This window comes from Schistocerca gregaria, chromosome 2 (genome assembly GCF_023897955.1).
Source record: "Schistocerca gregaria isolate iqSchGreg1 chromosome 2, iqSchGreg1.2, whole genome shotgun sequence".
NCBI lineage: Eukaryota > Metazoa > Arthropoda > Insecta > Orthoptera > Acrididae > Schistocerca > Schistocerca gregaria.
The window spans coordinates 196,363,874-196,388,926 of NC_064921.1; the positions used below are offsets into that span (position 1 = coordinate 196,363,874).

The 25,053-nt window shown below is 37.3% G+C and overlaps 1 protein-coding gene across 1 annotated transcript in view; it reads right to left on the reverse strand.

Moving 5' to 3' along the window:
- The window catches only part of LOC126336664 (tubulin glycylase 3A-like), a 153,262-nt gene that overhangs the window by 94,652 nt on the left and 33,557 nt on the right, over nt 1–25,053 (reverse strand). Inside the window, exon 4 of the mRNA XM_050000611.1 lies at nt 22,211–22,423. Coding sequence (XP_049856568.1) covers nt 22,211–22,423 — 213 coding nt within the window. The remainder of the gene's footprint in view (nt 1–22,210; nt 22,424–25,053) is intronic.

Below are 25,053 nucleotides of genomic sequence, written 5' to 3' on the forward strand. Positions count from 1 at the left end.
GGTAGTAAGATTGGGTTGAGCACTCTTCGTTTGGCTTTATGCAGCAGAATTTTATTTGCTTTATTGTTCTCTCCAGTTCATCTGTATGGACATTTGCCTTCCTTATCCTACTCGCAAAATCCTCTAAGGCTTCCCTATTCCTCTTCATAACAGTTGCATCCAAAAGAACCCTGATCATTCCCCTTTCTGGAGGGTTGTCTGAGTATGCATTATTGCTCATGTAGGACCTGACAATGACGGCAGGTATGAGTCATTGATCAAAAAGTCTGTTATTACAGGTGGCAAAAAAGTTTGTAAGATGTTCCGAGGCGCTGAGGAATGCAGAGACATTTAAGCAATTGAAGCGGGGCCTCTGCAGAGGTATAAGAAACACAAGAGTGCAAGATTCTTTTGGGAGTGACTGAGTACTGGCATGAAGAGGAATAGGGAAGCCTTATGTGATTTTGCCAGTACGATAAGGAGGGTAAATGTGCATACATATGAACTGGAGAGAATGATGAAGCAAATAAAATTTTGTTGAGGAAAGCTGAGCAAAGAGTGCTCAACTTTTTCCTAAGTGGCTTACCACCTGATATGTCAAGAAGGGTATGCACTGGGGCTCTAAAGGTCTCCATTCTGCTGCTAGAGGAGCAGTGGAATGTAAGGAGATCAATGTGCCAACAGGTGTATCTGTGTTCTCTGCCAGTGTAAGATGTGGATGAACAGGACAGTGCTGCCAGACTCAGTGGGCTAAAGGTAATATGTAACAGCAGCAGAATGGTAATAGGGGCAGACAGGGAGAAAGTAAGCAGCCATTAAATACAGGAGGGAACCCGAAGTCCACTGAAAGGCATTCCCATTAGACTCAGACGCAATAAGGACATATGCAGTGGCAGAATGTGCAATAATATGTGCTGTAGCTGGCAAGAAGTATAAATTTTTGTAAGACAATGAGGTGCATGATAAGTAGCTAGTAGGGATTCATAATTGAGACAGTGTAAGAAGATTCCTGATAGCTCCCAGCACTGTTGCCAGCTTTAAAATGTGAATTGCTAATGGTTGCAGGCAAAAAGAGCAGCCATCTACAAACCTATGACAATGATGATGTATTGCCATACAGATGTTTGGAAAATCACATTACACTAATGGTTGATATAGGTGCATGAAGCTGACACACTCAGCCTATTGCAGCTGTCAGGGATCACTTTCTGTCAACTCAACTATAATGTATCAGAAGTGTTAGACCCCACCATACTGTATGTTGTGTGGTATGGCAGATAATGACGTAAGGTCACTGGGGAAAGTGGAGACAGATTTTCAAGTGGATGTGGTTCAGTTAAGTAGTGCATGAAAATAATGCCTCATGTAAGCAAGGGTTACAGCATGATCCTAGAACTGGACCTTTTGTATCTACATCATGCCAAAATTGACTTTCATTAGTGAGAAAACATTCCAGCAAGGAGAAGCAGCTTCCAGCGTAGAACTGCTGCAAGGTGTGTCTTAATATTGGGCAATCTGATTAAATCGCATACAAATACACTAAGGCTTGATTCACATGATTTTGTGTTAGGTGGCATCAAAAGTTGTTCTGGCTGAGTGTGGAGCCAGACTTAGCTGTCAATATGATGTGTTACATTCAATGGCCTGTATTTGTAAAAGGACTATAGTAAGTGTATAGGAGAGAGATGAGGGAAGGTAGTACCCATAAATCTAGATAATTTTGGCACTGAGCAGATAAAGTTGAGTTAGTAACAAGTTTGGACATTCTGGAACACACAGAGAGTGTATACCATGAGCAGCCACGTGCTACTGCCAAGACTGCATTACATAAGAAGGTGGAGCACCTAAAGGGAGTGCAAGTGGACGAGTTATCGTTGGAGTTGGACTACTTGTTTTTTCCTCGGGGCCCATTGCCAGTGATGTCTAGCAGCTGTCTGATGGCATAATAGAAGAGAGCAATGGTTCATGGGGCAGAAGTTGTGGTTGTGCCCAATAAGTCTATGAAAGTCCTCAGGAGTACAGGTTCTGCTGTGATTACTGTCATCTTAATAGTAAGACACGATAGATGCATGCCCCTTACCCAACATCACTGAGACCACAATAACTTGGAGTAGTGCCAGAATTTCTGTACCATGGACTTAAGAAGTGTATACCATTAATTCAAGGTGGTTCCGGAGGACTGACCAAAGACAGCATTTTCGGTACCCTGAGGTATGGGTGGATGCCATTTGGGTTGAAGAATGCTCCTGCAATGTTTCAGTGATTGTTGGATTGAATATTGAGGGGAGTGAAGCCTTGCTGATGTCTAGTGTACCTAGACAATATAAATGTGGCCCCAAATTCATGGAGGAACACAGCTGAGAGAGATATTTAAAAAATTGTGGACAGCACGTCTGAGGTTAAGTATGGAAAAGTGTCATTTTGGTTTGGAGGATGTATGTTGTGGGGGCGTGTGATCAGTAAAGATGGGGCAAAAATGGAGCCAAGACTGGCATAGGTGGCACAAGATTTCCCAGTTCCTAAGTCAAGTAAAGACCTACAATCATTTTTCGCACCCTCATATGATAATGGGAAACTTGTGAGGGAGGTTTGCAGATATAGCATAACCACTTATGCACCTGTTGCAGAAAGATATAAATTCATTGGTCGGGCATATTTGAGAAATTGAAAAAAGTTTAAAGGTTAAGTCCAATGTTAATTTTTCCAGATTTTCAGAAGGAGTTTGTGCTTTCTTGTGAAGCATCTAACCACACTGGTGTGTGTCCTGAGTCAAGAGAGCATGTTGTGGAGCATCCTGTGGCTTACACATTGAGACATCTTAACAGAACAGAGGAAATATATTCTACCATCCAGAAAAAGATCTTTAGTTTGATAAATTGTGTCATGTATTTTTAGTGTTGTCTTTATGGGAAGAAATTTAATGTAGTGACTGTCCATGCCATTCTGGAATTGTTACTGGGGTTAAAAGATCCATACTAACAAGATGGGCTTTAAGATTCAGTGAGTTTGATGAGAGAAACACAGACATGCAGATGCTTTGAGTTGAAAATTAGCAATAGTAAAGTACCAAGTCATTGTCTTGCTGAATGGAAAATAGTGCAGAACACTGACTGTGACTGCAAGCTATACAAAATACAATCACACTTCAGCATGTGTGATGGTCTGTTGTGTAAGGTGACTAGGTTAGGGAGGTGGGTAGTGGGTGCCAGCTAAATTGAAAGAGGAAGTCCTGAGAGAGGTGCATGATCATGTGTTACAGGGTCATTGATGGAGCAGAGCAACAAACTGAAACATGGGTAAGAGATACTGATGGAAGGGACAAAAGGAAGAGGTGGATTAGTATGTGAGACATTGTGTGCAGTGTGCACAGTGTGTGCACATGAGTCATAAACAAATACTATTACAGATACTGCCAGATGTTTCAAAGCCATTTGAAATAATTGTTATGGATGTGTTATGATCAATTAACCAAACTCCAGCAAGGAACAATTTTGTGTACACAATAATACATCAGTTTCCTCTATGTTTAGATGATTACTAAGCTGAACCAGCAAGCAGTTACAGTCTCAAAAGCAAACAATTGGATACTTATGTTTGGGGTTCTGGAGATGATGATTACAATGTATGTGTGTGTGTGTGTGTGTGTGTGTGTGTGATGATTACAGACAAAGAGATGCATTTTGTGGCAGACTCGATGAAGGAATTATCTCACTCGTTATGTGTGAAGAAACTGAGAACCAGTTTGCTCCACCCACATTCAAACAGTAGGGGGATGGGTACATTGAATGATCAGAAGGATGTTAATCTGTTGACTGCTACAGACATGCTCTTTGCATTCCATGTTGACAAGGACAGGTTCTCAGTAGTTGGACAGACTTTTTGAAACCATGTGTAAAGTGACGTATGTTGAAGTCCCAATGATCATACCCAGCAGCCATTCACCCATGTGGTCCCTTGTTATGTGGGGGGCCAAAAAAAAAAAAAAAAGGTCTAAATTTGCGCGATGATCTACACATCTAAGAAAAGAATGGTACAGAGTCTGGTTGTGTAGGGTACAGTTAAGGGACAGTTCTCACATGCAAGAAGTTGTGGATTAAAATCTTGTCAGGCACTTCGACATTATTTTTTTTTTATTTTTATATCATTACTGAAATGACTTGGTTCATTTTTTTATTCAATTAATTGATTTAAATGTATTTTTTAAAATTCCTATTCCTTCATAATGTCATTATAACCATCATATTAACTTTTTCATCTGCTTTCATTTTTTTTCTTCCTCAGTCTTTTTCCACTTGGAATCTTTGTTCAAGCAATTTTAATTATTTTTATGTATTACTTTCAATTTAATTTCTTCCATCTGATAATTCTAAATTCTCATCTATGTTACTGCATCCATTATTTCTATTTCTCTTTTTGCTTAAATTTCATTTTACTTATGATCCCATATTTTGTTTAAATCTTCATTTGTCTTATTTTGTCGATAGTGCAATAAGGTTGTATGAGAATTATTGTCCAAAAAAAAGTATATCTTTGAACAAAAAATACCTTTTTGATACCACTGTAGAGACAATATAAATAGAATATTTTGTCTTTTGTTTTTTAACCAATAGATTGACATTTTTCACTGATTAAATATTGTGATAGATAAATAAGAAAAATTAAATTCACATGCACAAAGATTCCAAGTGAAAAAAGAGAGGAAAAGAAGAGAGCACTTTAAAATCATTAATGTGGTTTAAAAAACATGACAAAGGAATATAAATAAAAAATCACATTTAAACCAACTGATTGCATAAAAATAACAACCGATATAATTTCAATAAAATTTAAAAATAAAAAACTTAAAAGCAGCTGATGAGATTTGGACACACAATTTTTTTGTGTATGATGACTGAAACTTAACCATTATGCTACAGAAAACCTGTAGAGAATCATGCAAAATTCTAAAATTATTTATTTATTTTTATTGTTTAATTTTTCCCTGTCAGTTACTGGGTGTGATATTTGGGACCCTAACATATCTCACTATATAGACTGCTTCAAAAAGTTGATCCCATCAGTGTGGATTCTCCCGGTGTGTGAGGCTTTGTTGTCACAGTACTGCTTGCAAATATTGCTATCTGTGCTGAGAGATGGTGTTCCGGCTGTTATGAAATACTTATCCAATTGTAAGAAAACTTATTGGTGAAAAAATTTGCACATCTTACAGTATAATACCTTTAATCAATAAAGAACTGAACTTCATTTTGTTATTTACCACAGTTACTTGTCTGCATCAAATTCAGTAAGGCATTCTAAGAAATTTTAAAGGGTTTGCAGAGGTAAAAACACATTACATAAACTATGTGTATGGTTAATTTTAGCTCATACATTGGTGTGTCAAAGAAGCAAATATGATTTGTGATAAACACTTGAAAAATTTTTATTCATCCATTTATGGACGTTACTCATCTGCAGCAGTCAAACAGTCAGTAGGAGGGGATTCATAAACAGTTCAACAGGGTTTAAGGAACACCCAGAGACAACATTTAAACATGTTCTCAACACCTGGGGAGCACTGGAGCATGACAAGTTAACCTGTCCACAGCTGTCAAAAGGTTAGCTACTATAATGATTCAAACACATATCTCTAATTTGTCGTGTTGGCGTACAATTCAAAGGTCCATCCTAAAAAAAAGAATTTCTCCATATGAGGTAGTATATGGAAGGAAATGTCATCACCATTTGATATAATTAAGGTAAGATGGGGCAAGGATGGTGAATCTGTCTATGATTTCACAAGAATGATGTGAGGAATATGGAATTGGGTGCAGAAGGTATACACAAAGGCACTTGAAGGACAGGAGGAAGCCGTGAAACACAGAGGGAGCTTACCATGTTACAGGGTAAGGCAGTGGGTAATATTATTGAGCCCTTGCACATCAAAGGGTAAGGCTAAGAAATTGTTATGAGGTATCAATGACCATACTGACTGGTAGAAACCATATCACCAGTTAACAATGGGTAACAGTTGCCAGTGAGGTCAACAACAGTGAATTTTGATATCTCTAGCCATTCCAGGACACTTCAAAGTCAATTATAGGAGTGTTAAGAGTGGAACCTGAGGAGGACACAAGGAAGAATAAGTGGAGGAGTGGACATGAGAATGTGAATGGACCTGTTTGGGAGTTGGCCTGTGTGTTGGAGTGAAGAGAGTGTCACAGGTATTTTGTTGTGTTTATCAGTAATCACATGTGAGGTGTCAGATTAAAAATATAATAAGGGTAAAGGAAAATGTTTTTGTGTTACAGTACAGATTTTTTGAATTTTCTTTGTATGGGAGTATTGAGTGATGGTAGTAGCCTGAGGTGGTAGGGAGGATGGTGATACTCCCTATCCACAGGTTTCTGTATACCCTGAGGTGGAGGATGGAATGGATGTCAGTTGTGTCAGTGCTGGACCTCTTCTCCTGGAGCAGAGTGGGGGTGCTACAGAATTCATAAATGGAGGGAAAGGTTCCTTTTACCAAGCAAGCAGACATGATGGATTCCAGCGATCAATGGATGCTGAGTTTAATTTTTGATACATGGAATTCCTGACTGAAGTGAGGAGGCTGGTGGAGGTGTTTTCCAGCTTTGACAGTCAGCCAAGAGCAGGGGTGTCGGTGGGGAAATTTCTGCTGTGGAATGTGGGAAGTTGCATACAGCTCATGAAGTATTATGGGAACAGATATAGCAAGCAATGGAAGTGATGCAGCATTCACTATGTTGATGGAAGAGGGGTTGGATAGACATTGGGGAAAGAATTTTTTAGACTCTCTTTGGAACAGCAGATGCTAGTGACATCAGAGGATTGAACAGGACAGCATGTGACATAACAGGGCCAATCTTCCATCTACCAGCCATGTTTATGGGAATTACACAGTTGAACATGAGACAGCCGCAGTTGTACATACCAGACGAACCACTACAGTCAGTCCTGATGCATAATCTAACCTTCTTGAATAATACACTGAAACTAGACCTGATCAATTCCTGAACCAATCACTAGCTGCACAAGAGTTTGACATAACAGGACCAATCTTCCATCTACAAGCCACATTTATGGGAATTACACAGTTGAACATGAGACAGTCGCAGTTGTACAGGCCAGATGAACCACTAGAGTCAGTCCCGATGCATAATCTAACCTTCTTGAATAATACACTGAAACCAGACCTGATCAGTTCCTGAACCAATCACTAGCTGCACAAGATTTCAGCAAACAGTTGATACAGCATGTTAAGCAATTCAGGAAAGGGGAACGATAAGTGACTGTAACCTCGTGCAACACAATACTTAGTTCCATAGTGAATCTGATTCTGCTGTGAATAGCCTTCATCCATCTGAGACAGAGAGCTGTCCATCAATCTGATCTACCAGTGGTACACATCCTGGTAGACTGGATCCCAAGAGCAAGACCAAGAGTGAATCTGGCATACTGTAGTGTGAATGTTGATGAAAAATGAATTCCCTAGTGTGTAAGAAGATATAATGCCATGGAACCAGCCCTGAGTGTTTGTAAAGAGAAATGCCAAAGGCACATACATGGCAGTATATATATATATAAAAAAAAGAGTCAGCTGCTGTTTACCAAACTGGATGTGAGTACAATGTGTGGACCAAGGCTTGAACTGCCTCAGCTTTGCAGGTACTTCTCAGATGTACTTAGTACAGTGTAAAATTTCATTTAACACTGCAGGACAGCATTTTTTGTTTTGTGTGACTTTCTTCAGTTCAGCAGAATCGTGGTATCAGCACTGTTTACTCTTCACCATTGTTCTTGGTATAAATGAAATTCACAGGTCAACTGGCTGTTTGCACAAAAAAAGGCTGACTAGCAATCTATCATCACAAGCCCTTAAAGATGAATGGGAGTGTCAGAAGAGAAGGGGTCCGGGTCTTATTGAATGGCAAGCAGTGCAAAATGCTGATAGGGACTGCAAGCTATACAAAATGTAATCACAGTTCAGTATGTATGATAGTCTATTGTGTAAGATAACTAAGTTAGGGAGGTGAATAGTGATGCCAGTTAAGCTGAAGGAGGATGTCCTGGGAAGAGGCACATGGTCATACATTATCTTGTCCTGGATGGTGCAGAGCAACAAACTAAAGGGTGGCTGTGAGATATTGGTGGAAGGGACAAAAGGGAGATGTGGATTGGTATGTGAGAAATTGTGTGCAGTGGGCTGAAAATGATGATTCCAGACAAAGGGAAAAATTTAATGTCAGACTTGATGAAGGAATTATGTTACTTGTTACATGGGAGAAACTGAAAACTAGTCCATTCCACCCATCCACCCACAGCCAAATTGTAGGATGGCATGGGTGCATTGTATGTTTGGAAGGATGTTAAGCTACCATGTGAATGCACACCATAATGGCTCAGACCCATATCTCTGATTTGACATATTGGCATACAATTCAAAGGTCCATGCAAATAAAATAAGAACTTCCAATATCTATTACATGATATACAATTGCATATCCAATGAGTATCACAGATTTGATATGGAATGACATTACAACACCATGCAGAAAGAAATTAAAAATTTAGTTGACAATGAAAGAGCAAAAAATTAGAGTGACCAACAAGCATGATTCATTACTCTATACAGCAGTAAGCATATATTTGTGATTTTATGGAACACATTTAAAAATAAAATTCTGACAAAATACACTGTCAATATGCTGATAGTTTTTACTACATAAAAATTATATTATGTCTTCAGTGAACCACAAATAATTAAATAACTCTGAAAATGTGTTTTTTGTCATTTATGTTGTTGAGAAATATCAAATCAAGTCATATGTAATGCAACTGAATTGCTGTTTAAATGCTGTACTCTTGCAGTTTCCCCCTCTTTCTCCTTCTCACGCTCATACAGTGTGGCATGGTGACGGGAGAAGAGTGCAGCCAGTCAAGAGAAAAACAGCACTGCTGTCCCTGATGTAAAATATATAGGCATGATTCAATGTGTTTCCCAGAGAAACTAACAGAATATTATGTCAGGCAGGAATAAGCAACTTAGTAGAATAACAGGAAGTTTGGTAAGTGTGATTTGTAGGTTAAATGCACTCTTTAACCTTCTGGGTTAAGCTGCCAGATACTCTTATGGTAGAAACTTCTTCTGAAAATATGATACATTGTTGCATACTGATCTTAAGTGAGACATGGAGAACTGAGTGTTTCTGTGGAGAGGGGCAGTGTTGTGCAGCTGCCACATGATTGGCAAATGTGTAAGAATATATGGTGGAGTATTGCAGCAGCTGCTGGTAGATGGTGAGCACAGGGTGCTGTCTTCCTGTTGAATTACTGCGAGATAATCCAGGCTCTCTTGGTGAAACATGCCACTATAGTGATAATGCATGGTTCTTGCAGTACAGGCAAGATAATTTCTCACCAATGGGTTCCAGTGGTGTTTCCAAGAATGTGACATTGGCATTACAGGTGCAATGCTATCTTGTACAAATAGCTGTCATTTTGGTAGCAGATTCATTTGCAGGCCAGCAGCTTTACCAGGACATGGGGGCTACACCAGATGAGAAGATCACATGTGGCCACCAGCAGCACTCAAGAATTCTGGGGTCTACTACAGTACCAGTCTCCTGCATGAAGTCCACCTTACAGACCTACAAGTGCCATGGCACAGTAGACAGTAGGCAATCACAGGCTCATTCTATTGGCAAGTCAGACTCCTACTCAGGTAGCAGCAAGTCATACTGCATGCACAGTAGCCATCTTTCACCACTGCAGCATGTGTTCCACGGGCTGCATGCCGATGGCTGCTGCGATTCTGTCATTCCCTACAGATCTGGCTACCATAGCAAGATTCCTGAATATCTTGGTGTGATGATGATGCAAGGTGTGACACAACACATGCAGTGGGGTCACGTGCTACACACTTAGCACAGACATCAATGTAGATGGGCACATATGTTGCAGTCAGCTGGCTAGAAGTTGGTTGTTACCTTGCCAGTCAATCAGATCTCCCCATGCAGATTGGAGGTGGGGTCACTAGTCTGCACTGATGTAGCAAAAATAAACTAGTAAAATGAAGTGTTAATTTCATCAGCCAAATCACACAGGGCCTTCAGTGGCTTGCTATCCCATCTCAACCCTCTGCCACCTGCTGTCCTGAATCACAGCCACCTCTCCATACAAAGAGTTAGTGGTAAAGGTACAAGAACTTCTAACTGTGTGCTGAATACTTATTCTGTATTGTTAATGTTGGGACAAAATGGATATAATTGGCACCTTTCACTAGTTTTCCTGCTTGTACGAATTTAGGGCGATGGATTGTCTGCTTTTACAGCTACTTTCATGCATTATTTGTTAGCTGCTTCTTTAATATCTGATGTGAGCATCTTCCTATCAGATCAATTTAAGTGTAATCCATGAATTGTGGAACTAGCTTTTTCATAACTATTTGTGTCAAGAAGTCATAAGTTTTTATAAACTTCAAACAGAAGTGCTACAATTTTTGATACATTTGTCGAATTTCATTATACATCAGTCCACCAAATCAGATCTCATCAGTGCATGCCTGTCTTCAAATATTTTGACTTTGCTCTCATGATGTTTTTGTTTTTGTGTGGCTGCAGAACAGTTTTTTGTAGATTTCGTGTTTGTTTTCAGAAGTCCACTTTTACATCTGATTTTTAACACAGCAGTACTGTCTTTTACATTCTCAGACACAAACTTTTTAGTGATTATATTTTGAATGTGTGTAGAGCACTGTTTATGATTTACTATTGTTCATTTTTTTCTGAATTTCCCTTCCTTATTTAGATGTGAGATAAATGTTTTGAAACACTTATTTTCATCCACTGCCATTCCCCAGAATTTTAGACCTGTGCTCTAGAGCAGCACATTTCATTAGTAATACTACAATATCAATTTTGCAACACTTTAATGATTGAATCCTTGTCTCGGATAATGTTTAAATACTTTTTTTCACTTGTTTCTGTTACACAAGCATTTTATGACCATGGGTAGCCCACAGTTACCAATTTTGTGTTAACTTTGCAACAGTTTTTGTGTAACCATTATTTACAACATTGGCACTGGAAGCCTTTCTGACTTTTCTGTGACACAACTTGAAATTATTACAACTTTTTCTTCATTTTCATCAGTTACATTGCAGCAACTTACACGTACTAGCCTGATTGGTGTTATCTTAAAATGATAAAACAATTATAGAAATTGTTAAATAACAGCCAATCCCACTGAAAAATGATAATGGGGAATTTTACCGCAAAAGTAGGGCAAAAACTAAAGAATAATTCAGCGGTGAGAAATTTTGACTACGATACCAAAAATACCAGAGCTTATTCTTCTAGAAATATTTGAGAAATATAAGATTTTATTTAAGAATACAAATATCTTAGAAACAGGAGATTACACTGATATAGGTGTTGTTCTGAAGGTCAGTGGATTAGCTCCATCACAACATCTGATGCATGTGGTTGTATTTGACAATGCACTTCCAGTCTGTGTAGCCAGACACCAACTGGCTACAGAATTGTTTTGAGTACAGACCATCACTAAAAGCTATGGAGGTATGGATTTGAAAATGTTCAGTCTAGTTTGATTTTACATACACAAACAGATGACCTAAAGTAAGCGACATGGCCCACTGGCTGTTTGAAAAATTATACTTGAAGAAAATGGATGTAATAGGCTAGCAATGTATGGCTTACAGATCACTGTATCTCAAACTGATTGATGATGAGACATGGTTACAGACAATGATGGCCACAAATGAATCAGCCAACTTCTTGCACTCAAATAATGAATTCAGAAACATATGCTCAATGTTCCTTTTAAGTACCACATATGCATTTTCAACACACATTAGTGACATTGTGTACTGTGTTACAAACAAAATGTGGGAGGGAACAAAATAACAGACATTTAAATGAAGACACTGGACTGAAAAATGTATGAATAGACTTGAGGAAAATACCTCATCATATGACGCCCATACACAGTTTTGTGGGATAAGTCATATACAAAGGCCAGCCTCGAACATGGAAAATCTGTGTTCCATAGACCATCACAAACACAACTGTCCAGTAATTGTAGGAAAGCAAAGAATATAAGAAAAAGGTAAATCATAAAACCACCTACAAGTGCACAGCCTTTGGAAACATGGCTACATCACCTTGCCAACAAACAAACAAACAAACAAACAAACAAACACACACACACACACACACACACACACACACACACACACACACACACACACAGGTCAAATCTTCTGAGCTGACAGCCACACCCATGCGTAAAAATGAATAATCCAAACGTGCTTCTCAAATGGCAAACCACCATCAAGAGTAAGAAACTTATGATCTGACAAGTGATGCCATGCAAGAGAGAATGCAAGTGCAGGCTTTCACAGCCTTGGCAGGTCAAACTGCTCAATAGTGAAATATAATGTTACTACATGATGACTCATTGGACTGCACCTGTACAACACCTGATGGGTCCATTTTACAGCCCATATTGCTATGCGATACACCCATCACTAACATTCATAATCAAGCTGAGTCTTTATAGTTGCCAGTGACAATAAAGATCTCTCTAGCTCAAAACAGAAGAAGCCCACAAGATTCACCCTTGGAAGATAGAGCAAGCAAGTTATAATAGTGTGTAAAAGAAGGCTGCCACCAACAAAAAGACCCTTAGAAAAAGAGTAAGGGAGAAATGAGATTTGATGACATACTATCATTTGAACTCAGGCTATAGAGCTGGAAGCAAACACAAGCTCAGAAAATGTAGGAGCAGGGCCAGTGAATATAGTATAATGTTCAGACTATGACAAGACCATAATATGGTCAAAGGATGCTGCCATTTGACATTGAACTGCTGTATTATGCAAACATATAACTTGGCTAACCTTAATATTAATCACACTGAGTCTGACACCAAACTCTTTAATCTAAAGCAATACCTTTACACGACAGAAATAGGTATTTTGGTGATGCAGTACTCATGACAACATATGCCACTGAAACTTCTAGTTATGAGGCCATAATTAATATAATCCACAGTAACAGATCATGAACTGGGTGCAAAGAACCACCAAATTAATTTTCCTGATACTATGATTTTAACAAGATTGAATCATTACCATGCTCAACAGAAAAATGAAGGATTTAAATTAGACAAGCTGTGGGTTTTAATGCTGCATAAAGCAGAAAACAACAACTCTTCTCCACTAAGAGCTCCATAACACATATCAATGTGACTCCATGATCTTAGGCAGTGGTCTGATGGCTTCACAAAACAACCATTGTGTGTGTGGATGCACATAAACAGTTCAGATTGCTGAACTTGCTTATGTCTGAGATTTCTCCCTGAGACTTTATAGGCTCTGATGATGTCTCCAGCAATGAGAGACAAAATGTTAAGCACAGAAATATTCTTTGGACTACAGCCTTGAACCCACATAAGAAAAAGTGCCAATAATGCAGATACCACCTGTGAAAGCCTGCATTATATGTAGGGTGACAAGACATCCAGATAAATCCTGATGTGTCCTCCTGCTTATCTCTTTTTCCAGGGTCCAGGCAGATTTTTACATTGCCCTCCTTTTTTGCAAAGGGGGTCATAATAAAATTATATTTGCAATGATTCCCATTCTGTTGCCCTTTTCCTAAAATACCTTATCTACAGATGGCAATAGGACCATTGATTTTATTGATTTTTCACTACTGATCATGGATCCATTCATAAACGAGTGCAAGTGCCAGATTCACATTGACTTCATGTCATGTACTCAGTACTCAGGTGCAAGTGATTTGCTGTTTATTGTAATAGAATGAGTTTTATAAAATATCTGGCAGTGCCTGAATGCAGATGTACATTCTCAGTTGTTCTTTCTTACAAACATCCTGCCTTCAAGAAAGGGAGAACTGAATTAGAAGCAGAATGTAAAATATGTGGAGCTGGAACTTATGTATCAGTGGCCAATAAAACTAAGAAATAGTGAAATAGATTATTTTATTGCTATGGTTTTATTCATGGCTTCTTAGCCATACAATTTATTTATATTCAGAAAATTGAATGAGAAAAATTGGCAATAAAATTCTCCAGTTCTGCATAGCATACATAAACATCATTTAATTTATTTAAATATTATAAAATGAAATGCATGTCACTGTGTCACTGAAATATTTTAAATTTCTTTTACTAGGTGGCCAAGATCTCGAACATCATGTTGCCATTCAGAAGCACAAGAAAAATCTTAAGGCTTGTAGTTCTGCACTCTACTTCTGCTTTAAGTCACCAAATTCTTGTTGTAGAAGGAGCACTAGCATTCCATAAAATTAGGCATCATTTTAGCTGTAGGTCAATGGATTGCATGCCAAAATTAAATGAAGCCAATTATTTTACTCAGATGTTGCCAAAAGGATCTTCCTAGCCACAACAAAAACTCAAAGCATTATGAACAATGTAATTACCACTTGTGCCTTGAATGGAACTGTGGAAGCTTTGAGTGGCATATCTTGTTTTGGTGTAATTGAGCTACAATCTACTAAAAATGAAATATCTGGGACTGTCACACAGTATATTACAGAAACACTACAACATTTGGATATTGCTAATAAGTGAGTGTATAAATGGCAAGGAAGGGAAGAATATATACAGCAGATTAAAGATATCTTTGAACAATGAGATTTTAATCACTGTAGGATGTCCAGCTCATTGGAGCTGTTGTTTAGAGTGTGTCATTGTGTAAATTCATAATTATTTTTCTATTTACTCTGTTAGAATGGAACAGTTACTCTCATTCTGTGAATTTGTTGGGGTAATCTAAAAACCAGTTCTGTCTCATATAAAAACTAGTTGGTTGTCTTTTAAAAGCCTCAGAAAGGGTACTGGAAATGTATCCTGCTCAAAATATTACTTTCTGACTGAAAGCAACTAAAGACACTAAATGTTTTGTTTCAGTCATTTGAGAATAGGTTAAGTGAAGCCTACTTCTCATTGACACCTGTCTTCAATTAAAATATTCTGCAACTAGAAAAGGAGGACAATTCTGTGCTTGAAGTGATTAAAATTTTAGATTCTGTTTGTGAGGTTCTTCGGGACTGATTAAATGAAAAATTCATTTGCCTGAAAGTTAAACAGATGGTAGAAATCGCAACAGAAGAAAGCTTTGAGAAAGAAGTTTAACTTTTTATGGAGGAAGCTATGTAGCAGTATCAGTTGTACTGTGAATATTTAAAATGGTGGCTGTGAATGTTTGATGACTTTTTCTGTTTCAAATGCATGAAAAAAGCCTTTTGCATTTGCAACACAAATATAAAGCTTCTGAAAGTGAAGATGTAAAATGTTTCAGTCAATTATGTGATTTTCAGCAATTTCTGAAATGGAACAGTAATGATCATGACTCTAGTACATTATCTTGTAAAAATAAAAATGGGTCAAGTATTTCTGTGAAAGTAAGGCAGTGGATCGTCATTCAGAATTGTTAAAATTTGCTGAATACTTTTTTCAGTATAACAGGGCACAATGCAAATGTAGAAAGAGTATTTTACCTCATTACAACACAGTAGACTGATGACAGGGATAGGTTGAATCTTGAATCTGTTTAAGGTATGTTTATGGTCCACTATGATTCAAAACAATTTTCCTGTGTATCTTCGTACAGATATCTGCTAGGCAAGCCGACACTTCTACAGGAAACTGGATCTTCAGAGAAGTACCAATAAAAGTTGAGGAATGTGTGTTATATCTACTAATTAATTATTTTATTAAATTTGAATGTATATTTCCAAGTGTCCTCTTTTTTCTAACTTTGTCCTTCTTTTTGAAGTTGTTTGTCTTCTTTTTTTATATGTCTGCATCTGGTCACCCTAATTATAGGCCAGTTTCTCTGCTCTCATCATTGTAAAAATAATGCAATCAGTCATAAAAGACAGACTAATGACTTGACTTAACACAAACAACCTTCTTAGAGAAGCACCATTTGTCTTCTGAAGTAGCAGAAGTACAATATTTTGCATAACAGAATTCACAAAATTGGTGCTCGAAGCTCTCAACAGGGATGAATATGTTACAAACACAGATCTAGTCCTGTCCAAGTCTTTTGACACTATTGACCACAAAATATGACTAAAAAAATTAGAAGTGTTACGTATAAGAGAAATAGCTAATAACTGGTTTCATTCCTACAAGAAAAATACAGTGCAAAAGGTAGAGATAGCCCACATTTCAGATGATGCCTAGTTGAGAAAGCCATGAAACCCTCAAGGATGTGTACACATGGGCATTATGTAATAAATTAACAGTGAACATTAAAGAAATAAAAAGCATAAATCAAAAGTACTATAGCTGATTCCCCAATTAATCAAAAGATTTTTCTGCGAATTATCACTTCATTCACCTCAGGTAATGATTTTTGTATGTAAAAAATGTTGAGTAGCACTGTGGTTTGGAGTTCATGTTAAACTGCAGGTACCCTTATAACTGGCTGTGTAAGGATGGAGGAAGTCAAGAGAACGCCCAGTAAAACTACGTGGTTCTGAAATCAATCTTTGGCTTCTGGACAGCTTTACCTTCACCTGTAATGACACAGACAAATATTAAGGTGTTGTGGGTATGAAAAAGACAAAAGAAAAGAAAATTTCAAATGAAAAAACAAAATTATTTAAGAGGATGTGGGAATCTCAAGCACATAATAATAGGAACATGATAGAATAATCGGAACTAAAGAAAATTATTTGACTATGTCTTCAAATGATGTGAAAATTACAATGACAACAGGGGTACACATAACAAATCCTCATTCATATCGAAGTCTCAAAGGTGCAGGTCAAACACAGAATGACAGAACATCTAGGAATTGTAAATTGCTATATCTATGTTGAAAAACAACCAGAGCACCAAGTGTTCATAGAAAGTGGAGATGCAGAAAATGTTATAGGTACTGAAAGTTGACTAACATCAAAGATAAGTTCAACCAAAATTTTTACCTAGGATGTAACAGTGTTCTGAAAGGATATATTAAATTCTTTTGATGGTGGCATGTCTGTTGCCATTTTCAAGGAAAATCTGAGCCTCATTTTGAATACATACCCAACTCATAAAGTTATAGGTTGTGGAGACCACAGTCTATCCTCAATATGTTGGCAAAAATACATGTTTATAGTTGATGGTAGGCGTAAAACATCATCCAAAATTTTACTAAATGCTTGCTCCAAAAATTATTTTGAGCAGTTAGTTCAAGAGCCCACTCAAAGTATAAATGGTTGCAATAACACACTATACCTCTTAACAACAAACAATCCTGAGCAAAAAGAGAGCATCATGACAAACACAGGAATTTGTAACTATAAGTTCATTGTAGTACATAATATTCAAATCACCAAAAAGAAGTGTTAAATATATCTGTTTAAAGAAAGCACATAAAAATTTGCTTAAAGATTACAAAGAGACAGCAAGCATTCCTTCCAAATGTAAGTGCAAACCAAATGTGACTTACATTCAGAGAAATGGTATTGATAATGATTGACAGATTTATATCAAATAAATTACTAAGAGAGGGAATTGAGCCCCCACAGTACACTAGACTGGCCAGAACACTGCTGCAAAAGCAATGAAAAAATCATGCCAAATAAAAAAACAGCAAGATCCCCAAGGTTGGCAAAGTTTTACAGAAGCTTGAATATTTAATGTGGTTTTCAATGTGAGATATTTTTAATAGTTCCACAAAGAAACTCTGTCTCTAAATCAAGCAGGCAATCCAATGCAGTTCTGGTCATGTGTAAAATATGTTAGTGGCAAGAGACAGTCAAAACCTTCACTGTGAGGTAGCAATGATAATGTTACCAATGACAGCACCACAAAAATGGGGTTACTAAATATTGTTTCCCAAAATCCCTTCAGCAAAGAAGATGCAATAAATGCCAAAATTCAAATCAAGACAGCTCCTAGTGTGAGTAATTTAGAAGTAGATACCTTCGGTGTAGTGAACAACTTAAGTTACTTAACAGAGGTGAGTCTTATGGTTAAAATTGTATACCAACAAAGTTCCTTTCAGAGTATGCCGATGAAATAGCTCCTGCTCACTCACTGAAAGATCTGTACCTAAAGACTGGAAAGTTGCACACGTCACACCAATACACAAGAAATTAAATGGAAGTAATCCACTATATAACAGACCTGTATCACTGACACAGATCTGCACTAGCATTCTGGAATGTATACTGTGTTCAAACATTATGAAATACAAGGGTAATTCAAATGAAAACCTTAGAAGCGCTAAATATTTTTAATTGTAACAATGAACATAAAATTTACATCTTGTTTTTCAACATTGCCTCCCTGATATTGAATTCACGTATTCCAATACATCCGAAGTGCACAGATACCATGATGAAAATACTGAATTGGACATGTGTGTAGCCAGTTGTGCACCATGTTTTTCAGCTCTTCCTTACTTCTGAAATCCCTACCTCCCATTGCTTCTGTGAGTGTCCCAAACGTGTGAACGTCACTAGAAGCAAAGTCCAGTGAATAAGGAGGATGTACCAGGCATTCAAATTTAATTTCCTGAATAGTCTCAACTGTCTTATGGTCTGTACATGGTCAGCTGTTGTCATGCTGCAGCTTTAAGTCAGAAGTACTCATGGTTCACTCCTGATTGCAGGGCAAAGTCAATTTTTCAGCATGTTTGAATAAGAAGTATCAGTTACTGTCACTCCCCTATACATGAAATGCTCTGAAATGACTCAATTGCATCCCAGAAGAGAAAGAGCATAACTTTTCCAGCAGACTGTTGAACTCTGAATTTTTTTGGTTTCAGCAATGAGCTGTGGTTCCATACCTAGCTCGACTTTTCATTTCTGGTTGGTAATAGTAGACCCAAGTCTCACCAACTGTAACATTTTTTTCCAAAAATTCATCACCTTCAATGCAGAAATGGTGCAAAAGTTCTTCACAGCCATTCTACATCTACATCTACATTTATACTCCGCAAGCCACCTAACGGTGTGTGGCGGAGGGCACTTTACGTGCCACTGTCATTACCTCTCTTTCCTGTTCCAGTCTCGTATGGTTCGCGGGAAGAACGAATATATACGCCGGTAGACAGGCACAATAAATGACACACAAACACACACACAACATTTCGAGCTTTCGCGGTTGCTTCGTCAGGAAAGAGGGAAGGAGAAGGAAAGATGAAAGGATGTGGGTTTTAAGGGAGAGGGTAAGGAGTCATTCCAATACCGGGAGCGGAAAGACTTACCTTATGGGGCCTTGGCCTTTAAATATGTCTGCTTGTGTCTGTATATGGATGTGTGTGTGTGTGTGTGTGTGTGTGTGTGTGTGTGTGTGTGTGCGCGCGCGAGTGTATACCTATCTTTTTCTTCCCCCTAAGGTAAGTCTTTCCGCTCACGGGATTGGAATGACTTCTTACCCTCTCCCTTAAAACCCACATCTTTTAGTCTTTCCCTCTCCTTCCCTCTTTCCTGATGAAGTAACTGTGGGTTGTGAAAGCTCGAATTTTGTGTGTGTGTGTCTGTGTTTATTTGTGTGTCTATCAACATACCAACACTTTCGTTTGGTAAGTTACGTCATCTTTGTTTGAAGGACATACTCTCATAGCTAATAATGTCTAGCAGTCCATTGTGCATGTTTCCCACTCAGTGTCTCCTCTATGTGCTATTGAGCTATCTTTTTCATGTTGATATTCTTGTGAAACAGAAGCTATACCTGGGTTCCCCAAGCAAGTGTTACCTACAACCCCTTACGCTGTTTGATGATGCTGTCATCTACCATCTAGTAAAGTCATCAGAAGGTCAAACTGAATTGCAAAATTATTTAAACAAGATATTTATTTGATGCAAAAAAGAGGCAACTGACCCTCCATAGAGTAAAAAAATAAAAAAACTTAAAAACCATTAAATTTTGGTAACATGATAAATCACACAAATCAATAGGTTGTTGGTTCAACTTAATCCTGATGGATTACAATAATTATGTACAACTTAAATTAGAACCACCTCAAAGAAAATGTTTTGGGAAGGCAGAACCCTTAGAAGATGCAACAAATTTACTAAGGAAACTGCCTATATTATTCTTGTCTGTCCTCTTCTGGAATATTGTTATGTGGTATGTAATCCTTCCCAAAAAGGATAGATAGAGGACACTGAAAAATATCAAAGAAGGCTGCTTATTTTGTATTATCACAAAGGAGTGGTGAGTCTCAGAAATATGATAAGTGAACTGGGGTAACTATAATTAAAACAAAGGCATTTTTCATTGCGGTATGAGCTTCTCAAGAAATTTTGATCACCAACTTTCTCCTTTAAACGTGAAATATTTTGTTGACACCCACATACACAAGGAAAAATGATCACCATAATAAAATATGGGAAATTAGAGCTCACACAGAATGATTTGTGCGTTAATTTTTCCCACGTGCTGTTCAAGAGTGGAAAAGTCAAGAAAATGTCTGAAAGGAGTTTTATGAATCCTCTGTCAACCACTTTGGTGTATGTCTTTTGGATGTAGAAAGATAATGCAGTAACTGTGAAAAGGAGAAAATTGTATAAGCATGCAATGATTTCTTGTAATGACTGAAACTGAAAGGAAAGTAATATGAGGAAAGTTGCTACATCATTTCGAGAATTTCTTTGAGAGGAGACAATCTCTCAAAATTGGAACAATGCTGTAATTCTGAAGAAGAGAGGCATGTAAGATATAAAAATTATACATCCATCAGTTACCTTTTCTATAATATGGAAGATATTCACTAATGTGAGATCCTTACCAAGTGCTTTGAAAAAAACACTGCACTTGAGTCAAGCAAAAGGACACTTTGGAACTGAAGAGGTCAGCAGAACAAAATGGAACCTTCAATGTGGTAAGGATTAGCTTGATCACACTACCTGCTCGTTTTACAATGAATTATGGTAATAAGTAGTTCCATATGTTCTGCTAGATACTGCTGCCTACTATGTATATTATTGTTTCATTGCATTTATGATCTTGTCTTTGAATTTAACCAAACATATAACATGCACTAACTGAAAATACACTCTTATGGGTTTGCACTTTCTTCTGCTGACCCCTTGAATTACAAAAGAGATCAATAAGTATGAGTTACTATTTTTCTAGGATTCATAGTTTTGAGAAAGCTTTGAACTCACCAACTGAGAAACAAGGTCTTTTTACATTGGTATACGGAAGACAATGTTCATACGTCAACACTACAGCTTCACTTAGACATCATCAAGGTAGTGGTAACTAAAAATTCTTTGTTTAGTGTGGAGTGCTATGGGGAACAGAAAATTTATTCAGAAGTCTACAGAAGACAATTAAACTAATTTTTGAAAAGAAACAGAGACATGACATGGAACTTGTTAAGGCAAGGAAAAAGAGAGTACATCAGTCATGAAAGAAATTAAGATGAAATAGAAAATACCACAGAACCCAGAAGATTCTTTAATAGCATCAGTATGTTAAAACAGAAAATTTAAAAATGACAACATTATGAAAAGGATAGACTGCTACTCATCACATAGTGGAAATTTTGAGTCTGACATTAGCAGCCAGGGACAATTGGCATGTGTGTGTGAGTTGCATTTGCATGAATGTGTGTATTTATTGTCTAATTCAGAAGAAGACTTTTCGGCTGACACCTTACTTTCTTAGCAGTCTTTTTATTGCGCCTACCTGCAACTCAACATTTCCACTATACAATGAGCAGCAACCTGTCCTTTTCATAATATTGTCATTATTCCATCCTTGATTTCCCAATGTTTAATAATGCACTGAAAATTACTAACACAACTTCTCCAAAACAATGAATTTAATCTTGGCACCTTGTTAAGCCCTGAAAACTCAATAAAAGCCAAAATTGATCCACAAACTGAAAAGTCCATTGAATGTTAACTACAGACTTATGACTGTTTTCAAAACCAAATATCAATTCAATTTTGACAACACATGCAATTCAACATCCAAAATTTTTTTAGGATATGGCCACAGCAGTAATGCAATCTGGAGATGGTTGATGTGACAGTTGAAAGACGTTACCTGTATTCAGTACAATAATTGTAATTTTGTTGGCTGCATAAACTAATCACACTAGATTTCTCCATCACAGCACAATATTGTACTTTACAATTATTATTTCTAGATGGAACTGAAAATTAATCTGAGCATATATGTGCAATAAAATGTTGGTACAAACCTTCCCATCTGGAGACTGAACAGCTTGAGGGTCTGATTCATATTTTGTTACCAACCACTTCAGCAAGTTGACACATGCTGTTAGACGGAAATCATTTTTAAATGCTGTTTTCTCTTCTGCCTGGCATATATTGTAACATCGAGGAAACAATGTTTCTGAGACACCGTCTTCGCAAAACCATTGCATTTGTTGTAGAAAACTGCACAGTCCAACCTTTATTTGAGAGATATGTAATTATTTGATAAATCTAATATAAATGTGGTGAAAATTACTACACATAACATTAAATTATGTTTAACAAAATATTTTCTGTAACTCAGAGAATTTCATCTCTTTCTTTTGATTGTAACTTAATGGGTTTACTGAAAATGTATAATTATTCTGTTGTGCTTCTGTAGGTACAATTATTTCTCATTGTTGATATATTTTATAAATTTTCTTCAGGACAGCAAAGCTATCCTCTACGTCAACACAAAAATATAAGTAATATGTATTGTTTCGTGTAGCTGCTTGGATTGCTTGAGGTTTTTCATCACCTGGTTTCGTACTGAGACTTAACAATTATTGGCTTTTGAGGCCCTTAGTCTATTATTTGTAAATAAGACATCATGGCAACAAAAATATTAATCCTATTTCAAAATTTTCATTTTTTTCTAAATTATGTATCAGCTATGGTATTTTTAGCAAGTAATGTCTGAAAATTATACAGTTTCAACAAAATCCTTAACAGAAAGTTTACTGCAAAAGAGAATTTACACTGGTTGTGAACAAAGTATACTAAGAAGCTTTCACTGGTCACTTATGACTGAAGTGAGGTTTCAGATATGGAACCCTTAATCTCCAGCAACTTCTCATAAATTAAGTTATTATATTTGTTACTACAACTACCATTACATTAGTTTGTGAGTATTCTCACTGTATGTAATAAGAATGAGTGTCCTGTCCTGTCTGTCAGTTTATCCAAAGATTTGAGGGTCAATCCTCAGCCAGACCTAGGACTTTAATGTCACATCTTTGACATATGTTGATGTGGTTAATGCCAAGTTTCAACACACTTTTCAATCAGTGTTAAACTCTATAGGCCATGTATGACAGTCCCACGTTCAGAGGGAGGAAAAGACCGGCCACCTCCAACAGGACTGTATCTACTACAGTAATGCAGTGTTCAAATTTGTTTTGGGCTGATGGCAGGCAGCATTACCTTTTCACATGGTACTTGGCAATAACAAAACAGTTAAATATCCTTTGATTCTGTAAAGCTGACTAAGTGGCAGTTTTCATCCTTAACTATGTGCTTCTCTGGTGATTAGTGCCTCTTCTGTATTGTAAAAATTTCAGGATGAAAACAACAAATGAAAATTGGGCCAGCTTGAGTAGGCCTCTCATAATGAGAATTCCAAACAAACTTAATTATGTATATAGACAGTTCACCCATTCCAGGAACTGAGAATCTTGACAATTTTTGCCTGTAATTGATTTGGTACTGGCAAGTAACTGGTCTCAGGGATTCCAGAACTTTTGAGAATGTTCTAATTTCAAGTTTGAAGTCACACAATAAATGACAAAAGAATTTTTTTTTCATATGATATAATTACAAATTAGCAGTTTTCTTACTGCTTTCTTTACTTGTACTGTGAAGCCTTTCTTCTTACCATATTTCATGGTTCTACATCAAAGAGAAGTAACCTTCAGGTTGTAATGTTGAGTTTGTGAGTATCAAAATATGTGACATAAAAGGCTATATCTTTTGGGTGCACTGACTCGGGAGCCATAGATTTTTTATGTTATCAAAGGACCATACACATCAGTAACTGACATAAATTTCAACTTCATATGCCTACCTGTTCCTGAGAAAAAAGGGGTCTTAGCAGGCAGATGGACAGACAGTATCAGATAGCAAATGACAAAAAAAAGTGTGATATAGTTACAAATTAACAATTTTGGATTTTTCCCTTTACTCGTATTGTGAAACTTTTCTTTTTGCCAAATTCAATCATTCTAAACCGATGAGAAGTATGCTATAGATTTTGATGAGTGGGTGTTGAAGTATCAAAGTATGTGACATAATTGGCTGCGTCTTTTGGATGGATGGACTTAGAACCATAAATTTATTACACCATCAAGTGACTATAGACCTTACTTTGTGGAATAAATTTCCACTTGATATGTCTACCTGTTCCTGATAAAAATGGGGCTCAACAGAAGGGCAGACAGACAGATAACAACAACAATTTTTTTGTGTGGTATAATTACAAATTCACAATTTTTGGATGTTTTTCCTTTTCTTTGACAGTGAAACCTTTCTTTTTGCCAAATTCCATGATTCTGAACCAATGAGAAGTACCCTATGAATTTTGGCAGTCAGACAGATGAACAGACAACAAAGTGATCTTATGAGGATTCCATTTTTACTGATTGAGTTATGGCGCCCTAAAATGAAGAGAGAAAAATACTATCCTATACACAATAGATGTGTGGTGCATAGATACATGTAACAACAAAGAGACTTGACTAGTTGTCTATTTTTCTAGTATGCACGCAGAAGCGCGCGCACACACACACACACACACACACACACACACACACCACAGGGGCACTCACCTATCCACAGTTTGTTATGAGCTGCTCACATTGACATGTGTAGGGGGGAGGGGGAAGGTCTGTAGCAACTGGGAGGGATGAAACAATGTATGGGATAAGGAGGGAGTGGGGAGGTGGTCAGATGCATGTTAGATGAGGAAGTAGGTGACTATCAACAAGAAGTAGCAGAATGATGAATGGAAAGGTGACATTTCCAAAAGGGTGGGAGAGTGGGTTGGGAGAGGGAGGGAAAAATGAAGAAA